At 40.1% G+C, this 7,422-nt stretch overlaps 1 protein-coding gene across 1 annotated transcript in view; it reads right to left on the bottom strand.

The window, feature by feature from the left end:
• Positions 1 to 6,300: 6,300 nt before the first annotated feature.
• Positions 6,301 to 7,422, bottom strand: part of KHDRBS3 (KH RNA binding domain containing, signal transduction associated 3) — a 187,275-nt gene continuing 186,153 nt past the window's right edge. Inside the window, exon 9 of the mRNA XM_021688479.1 lies at positions 6,301 to 6,942. Coding sequence (XP_021544154.1) covers positions 6,851 to 6,942 — 92 coding nt within the window. The 3' untranslated portion in view covers positions 6,301 to 6,850. The remainder of the gene's footprint in view (positions 6,943 to 7,422) is intronic.

Below are 7,422 nucleotides of genomic sequence, written 5' to 3'. Positions count from 1 at the left end.
GCTGACGGTAAGGAATGCATGCGGCACGCAGGGTTCAAGTTTCTCAGAAAAGCGTATCACAGGAACGATACGGTAATATTCATAAAACACGGAAAGGCTCAATGAACCTACTTCAGAAATTTGGTAAGATGTATACAAACGTGTACAATAACAGAGATGTAGGGCTATGCTTTCTAGCACTCTTATTCATGGGTATAAAATGCTGGAAGTGAACTACATGTCCGTCAATACTTGTTTAAATTATAAATCATGTAACTATTATTCAGCCAATAAAAAGAAAAAGGTAGCTTTAGCGTATAAAATGATAGAAAATGAAGTCTAAGATGTACTCTAAAGTGAAACAAGGGGGTAGAAAACAGTGTACTGTTTTGTATGTAAAAAGGAAACGTGCTTTTGCCTATGCACAGACTATATTGGGAAAAATATACAAAAAAACCAATGCAAACAGCTGCCTTGGGGGTTTGGGGAAGGGGGGTGGTGTGGGGGGAGGATGAAGACCAACTTTTCACTGTGTACTCCTGGACTTTTGGATTTTGTACCAAGCACACATATTACCTATTAAATAAAGGACATATTTTGCTTTCCAACTTCACATTTCCTCCCACTAAAAAAGCCAATGGCTGTAGAAGTAACTATCTCATTTCCACCGAGAAACCAAACTAATAGTGCAAAGTGCTCCGAGCTAGGATTTTAAAAGTTACAGGGTGGTTGGCTCATTCATTCCCCGCTCATGTGCTCCACACCGAACACCTCATCAGCCCCCGCTGTGTGCCAGGCACGATGCTGGCATCTGGGTGGACAAGTCAAGTAAGACATGGTTCCGTGTTTAAAGAACCTCGTCTTGCAGTTGGTGAGAAAGACACATCAACGAGTAGAGCAGAGATCTAGCTCAGAGATAATGCCTCCAGCCCTGCGAATTTCTTCTCTCTCCCCATTTTCAGCGCGGGCCTGTCAGGTACGAGGAACTGTGCTAGGCAGCACACACGGAGACATGAGTAAGGCTTGGATCTTGCCAGTAGTGGTGGTCAAAGGAGACTTTTAGACACCTCTATCTATATCTGAATGACCCCATTTAAGAACCTGTCCGTTTCTCTCCAAGTTCAAGGATGACTCTAACTCCATCTGGTAAAGCCAAGGATGTCCTAATCCACTTTCCTCTACTGTGGAGACACTGAGTCTCCTCATTCATTTTATTCACTCGTGTATTCGACTGCTTGCTCACAGACCCTTTCTGGGGCATAAGACATGTTTCTATGCTGGTGGGGGTGGGTGGAAAGGAGCGTGAAAAGTCCGTTGAGGGACCCTGTTTTTGCAGAATTCACGCAGCTCTAAGGGTTCTCAGCAGGGACTCGAACCCGACGCCCAATGCGGAGACAGAGTGCCAAGGAAGACTTCCGCAGGACACAGGGAAGCTTCCGGGTTCACTTCGAGGCTGGACAGACCATGATGACTAGCTGTACAAGAGCTGGCTGAGAGGGGTAGGGAAGCGTGGTTCTAGGCAGAGGACAACCCGGACAGGAAAGCACTGAGAGGGATGTTTAGTACCAAGGCTGGAGCAGCCGTGAGGTGGGACCAAGATCACTTCGGGCTTTGTGTGCAGAGCCAAGAGCCTGAGCTCGACCCTGCACAACATGGGGGCCACTGAGGGGCTCATCACACTAAGGTCTGAAACAATTTCAGCGCTGGGTGCTAATCACTGAAATCGAATCCCATTGAGGATCAACTTCAATTGGATGGGATTTTCCATTAGATAAGAGGAGGATGCAATTCAGATCTGAAAATGTTCTACGGCCTTTCTGAAAGATGGACACAATCAAGACAAAGTAGATTTTGTTATTTTCAATATAATCATAGTTTTTTTTTCCTTTCTATCTGTACAAGACACTGAGTATCAATGTAATAGATCTTATTTGCATAGAAAATAACAAACTTTGTTATTTACATTCATTACCTAAACCCTATGAAGTGGCTTCTATTTTGGTTAGACTTTTGATTACGTTTTTATTTTTTTCTCCAAATTACTAGTTTTAGACTCTGGGATTCATTTCTCTGTACACAATGACCAGAGCTACTATCTAATTTTGAGTTAAACCAATGGAGCTAGACCTTCTGAATTGTAATCCTATCGACGCAAGTGGGGTTTTTGTTGTTTTTCGGTCTCTGCTAACTATTCCTCACAACCCCTAACACTGTCTGTTAGGAATCCTATTGATCCACTGAGTGTTACTCTCCCATACTCATTGACTTGCTGAACACTTACTCTGCTGAGAGAAGACTAAGGATAAAAGGTTAGGGCCCTATTTTTTAAGACACCCTGTGTCTGGATTTCGGATCAACAGCCAGTGCAAACAGAGGTTCGTACAAAGTTCTTGTTGGAGCGGAGACTGACAAGGCACTTTCTCTGCCCGAGGGGATGGAGTAGGGCAAGCTAAGAGGTGAGGAGGATGTTACAATGGAAAATGGGGTCACTGTGTCCAAGCTTCTCAGCGGGACCTGCGAGACCCTTCATTATGTGCCCCATGCCTCCCAGATAGCATCATCTGTTGCTTTCTCTGATTACCTAATATAACTGATGCCTCCTAGATAATCGTTCTTTCTTATAATTCCAAGTATTTACATTAAGTAACAAACAGGAGCAAATACCTACATCAGTGCCGGACACGTTTCTAACCCTTCATAGCAATACTGAGGTCGCTAGTATTACTGTGCCATTTTGCGGGTGGGGAACTGCCCTCTCGACTATAGTTCAGAGAGGTTAAGTAACTTAACCAAGGTTATCAAGCTGGTAAATGACAGAGCTGGGATACGAATGCTTCCCGGAATACCTTCCCCTATGTGGTTAGGTTATCTCCTCCTGGCCCTCATGTCTCTGCGGGCACCTGTCCCACCTCCAGCCACCCGCCTGGCAGACAGGTCTCTCTTCCATGCTCCCGCACCTGTCCTACTGACTCCTTCCTTGTCCCTCTCCCCAGCAGGCTGTTGCGTCTTCAGCAACAGGACTATGTCATCGGCACTGAATTTCCAGTGTCTGTAGCACAGCAGACATTAAGTCAACGTATCTGCATAGATACTGATACTGATTCAAGCCGGAGTATCATGAATATAAGACGATTCAGAACCTAAATACCGCCAAAGAATCTCTCCAGGAAGGAATCTGGTGCAGGGGTGGAACAGATAGAGAGGCAAATACTTATCAATCACAATGTGTTGATAATGCTCAGGGCTGTGGGAGTCACTTTCAGGGATACAAATAACATGAAGATTAGCCCCTGCTCTCAAAGAGCCTTTAATCTGATGGGGGAGTCAGTGCTAGTCCAGAGCTCGGCTAACAACAAAGCCTCGGGATTAAAGTGGATGGTTTAAAATTGGCTCTACCAGTTGCAGGGTGTGAGAGTTTTCTACCTAAGTGATTTCACGTTTTGAAGCTGAAGTGTCTTCCTTTGTAAAATGGAGACCACACTTACCTTCTTGTGACTGTGAGTATTCAATGAAATCATTTATTGAGAGTGATGAGCTCATGCTTGGTCAAAGTGGCAACTTGTAACCAACCTAAGTCACTAAAATGATTTAAGTATAAACTGAGCATGTTACTTCAGAGAGGGCACTAGGCCAAGTCCTGAGGAGTGGGCACGATTTCTGTGGGTGGGGGAACTGGGGCGAGCACACTTCCATTCCATCCTGAATTACTGCAGTCTAAGTAAGGCCCATGTCTTAAAGATCTTTGCATTTGCAGCGCCTCCTCTGTGTCTAATACAGAACTCATGCTCAGTACATATTGTAAAATGAGAAAAGATACTATTAATCCCAAGCGGGTAGACAAAGGTCAGGGGAAAGATCTGGAACTACGCAATGTGCTCTGAGGGGTGGGAGAAGACTGCTTGTCTATAGCAGAGTCTTCATGTTGAAACGGCAAGCAATGAGGCTGGCAGCCTACGTGCCAAAAATGGGAAGCCCTTGGAAGCCAAACAGGAGGATTCTTGTCCAATAGTATTCCTGGTGGTTCCTGACCTTTCTGAATCACAATCCCTTTTTATAGTTCCATGGAGCTATGGGTTCTTTAAAAAATGAAAATAAACATAACACTGAACAATAATTCCTATGAATTAAGCTTGAAGACCCTTTGGGGGTTTACTCTCTAGGGACCTATCTATAATCTCTCACTTAAGAAACCTACATTATTATTCAATATGCTAATCCCCCCTCCAAAATTACTTAAGGAGGAAAATAGTGAAAAATCTCAACGTAACACATTGAAAAAATGCATGATGTGTCACATTCTCTTTCTGTGCAAGAAAAGCTCCCCCTGCCAAAAAAAACAGAAAAAAAAAAACAAAAAACAAAAAACCCTCAAAACCAAAAATCTTATTTTGGTCCATGAGAATAAAGAGAACTATTTTCTTCCTAATAGTAAGTTAATTATTTCAGGTTACTTTTGGCTACTGGAGGGGGAAAAAAGCTCAGCTACTACCCATACATATTAAATATGGGTATTCAACTTGACGATTCAACTTCACATTTACTGTATCACTTTTCAGGTTACAAAGCACTCAAAATATTAGCTCACTCAGTTCTTAGTAACAGCTACAGGAGCTAAGCATCATTCTTCTCGTGCTGATGTCCAAAGATACGTGTCAGGGGCAGAGCTCAAATAAAACTACTTTTAAAAAGGAAGACTCTCTGGAATATCAGGGCCTAAGTAAGTAGTGTTTCTGATGGTTTAGAAAAAAAAAAAACAAGAATACCTTGAGACCAAACTAATGATACATTTCCTTTACAGATCCCTATTTTTTTTTAAATTTATGAAATAATTTTATAAAACACAGGTTCTAGTACTTGTCTTATAAAAGTAGTAACTTGTTTTGGAAAATTCAGAAAGGACAGAAAAGTGCACACACAAAATCATACCTTCACAAGCCTAAGATAGTTATCGTCAAAAATCTGCAGCATACCAGTGTAATTTTTTTACCTATAAATATACAGAGAGTACACACAGTTTTTAAAAAATAAAACTGGGGTCATATTATACATTAGGCTTGATAAACTGCTTTTTTTCCCTTAATAGTTTGGACGTTTTTTTTCACGTGATTGACGGGGCTTCTATTTTTCCTGAAGAAGGCAATCCAACAATGTCCGTGGCACCAACAGGGCCGGCTGGGTCTGACTTGTTTGTATTCAGGGAGCTTCTGCTCTGACTGGAGGAGTTAATTTGCCATAATCACTAGTGCTGGTAATAGCACCCAGTGTGGGGTATTTTCCATGTGACTTTAGATAAGCAGTAAATTGTCTTCATCTTCCGTAACACATCACAATAACTGGAACAAAAGGCACTCACCTTTGTTTGCTCCTCAGGCACAATCAGTTCCTCCGACTTCCCAAGATGGCTGACATTTCCTAACAAAAGAAAAGACCTTTTTACTCAAAGAGAAGGAAATCTCTTAAGAAACAAAAATTAAACATTTCACATAATCTACAATTAAAAAAAAAAAACTTAAGCCAAATGATTAAAGAATAACTTTATTAAATATTTGTCAGTTTTAAGAAGTGCCCTCAATTACTAACCAAAGAATGTATTACAAACAACTAGTTATGAGGTTTTACATTTGTTTAATAGGGAAAAATTGGCCCCAATTAAACTGACTGAACTAAGGCTTTTTAGATTACTAAAACAAATTAAACTTTTTAAAATGAGAATTTAGGTGATCTTAAAACCTCTCTAAAATGGATAATGAAACTTGCTAAGTTGTAATCTCCCTGGTTTTATTAGTTATATTAAGATAAATTAAGTGAGATTAAAATCTTATTTGATTTATTTACCTTTGACAATGAAGACCGTTTAAGGGTTACACATCCTCAGCCTTGGCGAGTGCGACCTCAATTAGTCAAGTCAGAATGTCTTTAAAAGCTTTGTGCTTATTGCTTCCAGCATGGAGCGAGGTGTTCATTAAGGTACCAAAATTCTCATAAAAAATCCAAAGTTGCACTAGTGAAAAAACGCTCAACAAGATGAAAACTGATCACATCTTTTTCAGAAAATCAGTAGTTATTTTAAAACCAGTTTTTAAACAAGATTTGGTTTTGCGTCGTTTTAACGTGCTACTCACGCAGCTTAACACCATGTGGACTCTTTAAACAGCATTTAAATCTACGGTGAGTATAGAATGGTACATTTAATTTTATACCATTTTTTAAGTCAGTTGTACAACGTTTAGTGTGACCCTTTTATGACAAGCGTTGTTAAATGAACTCTTTCCCTGTTTACAACTATTTATGAAGGCCTTTTTAAATAAGAGAAACATGAAATTGTTAGCTCACACACACGGAATTTCTTTCAAAAGTTTATTTAGTATCAAGCAAGAGGAGACTTTGCTCAACACTACAGAACATTTCAAGACTTGAGTTACAAAAGAATACCACATTATTTGCACTTGTAATTGGCTTCCCTTTTTACGCATGTTGGCAAGAGAAAAAAACTAGCATATGGCTGAAAGATAAAATAACTAAATTGCTATGGAAACCTTTAAAGTGAAAGGTGAGGCTTATGTTAAAAGGATGGATTAACATATTTAGTAAACCTAGTTTTTTGTTTAACACTAGTTAATCAAAGTTATTTTTTTTCCTTTTGATGACCTATTTTTTCATATACAGACTGGAAATAACAAAATTTTACATGTCTTTTTTTTTTTTTTTTCTGCCCAGGTTGATGTTTCCACAAAGTAGTTTTAAAGTTCCATCCATTCAGATTTTAAGCATTTTGATTTATTTAAAAAGGGATTGTTCATAGAAAAACATTACTTTGAACAGTACACAGGACTGGTGGAGACTGGCTATTTCACAACACCAGACAGTACAATCAGTATCTGCCGTAGGGCTGGTCTCTGTAGACGCCCTTCGTGGTCCTCGCTGCAGGTGCCTTGTGTCTCGAGTTAGTCCAGTCCTCTTGCCCTGAAATCAGTAAGATGAATCACAATTAGATCATTGCCATGGATCCCACTGGCTTCATTTTTCAGAATCTAATTTAACCCTGAACCAGTGGTAGATGTCGTATTGAAGACATATCCCTGATGTACCAGGAAAAAAAAACAAACAAGGGTATTTACTTAGAGAAAAATTACAAACACAATGGGAAATGGTCACCCCACTAACAAAAACTATCAGTATGGGAAGAAAAATGATTTTTGTATCTTAAATGGCAACCAACTTGCAAGAACTTTCCTGTTGGTCACTCATTTTAACAAAAGCTCACACACTCAAACAGCAAACTGAACTGCTTTTTGCTAAATGTTAAGACATTTATGAATGGGAAAGAGAATGGGAAGAGGATCGCTCAGATTTCTTTTGACAGCAAAAACAAACACCACACAGATCTGTGCAGGCAAAAGCAGACAAACATAACGAGCAACGTGGGGATGGGCAGGGTGGGAG

The sequence above is a fragment of the Neomonachus schauinslandi genome, chromosome 4 (genome assembly GCF_002201575.2).
Source record: "Neomonachus schauinslandi chromosome 4, ASM220157v2, whole genome shotgun sequence".
NCBI classification, from domain to species: Eukaryota; Metazoa; Chordata; class Mammalia; order Carnivora; family Phocidae; genus Neomonachus; species Neomonachus schauinslandi.
The sequence above is the reverse complement of the archived record's forward strand: the minus strand, read 5'-3'. Positions and strand labels throughout refer to the sequence as shown.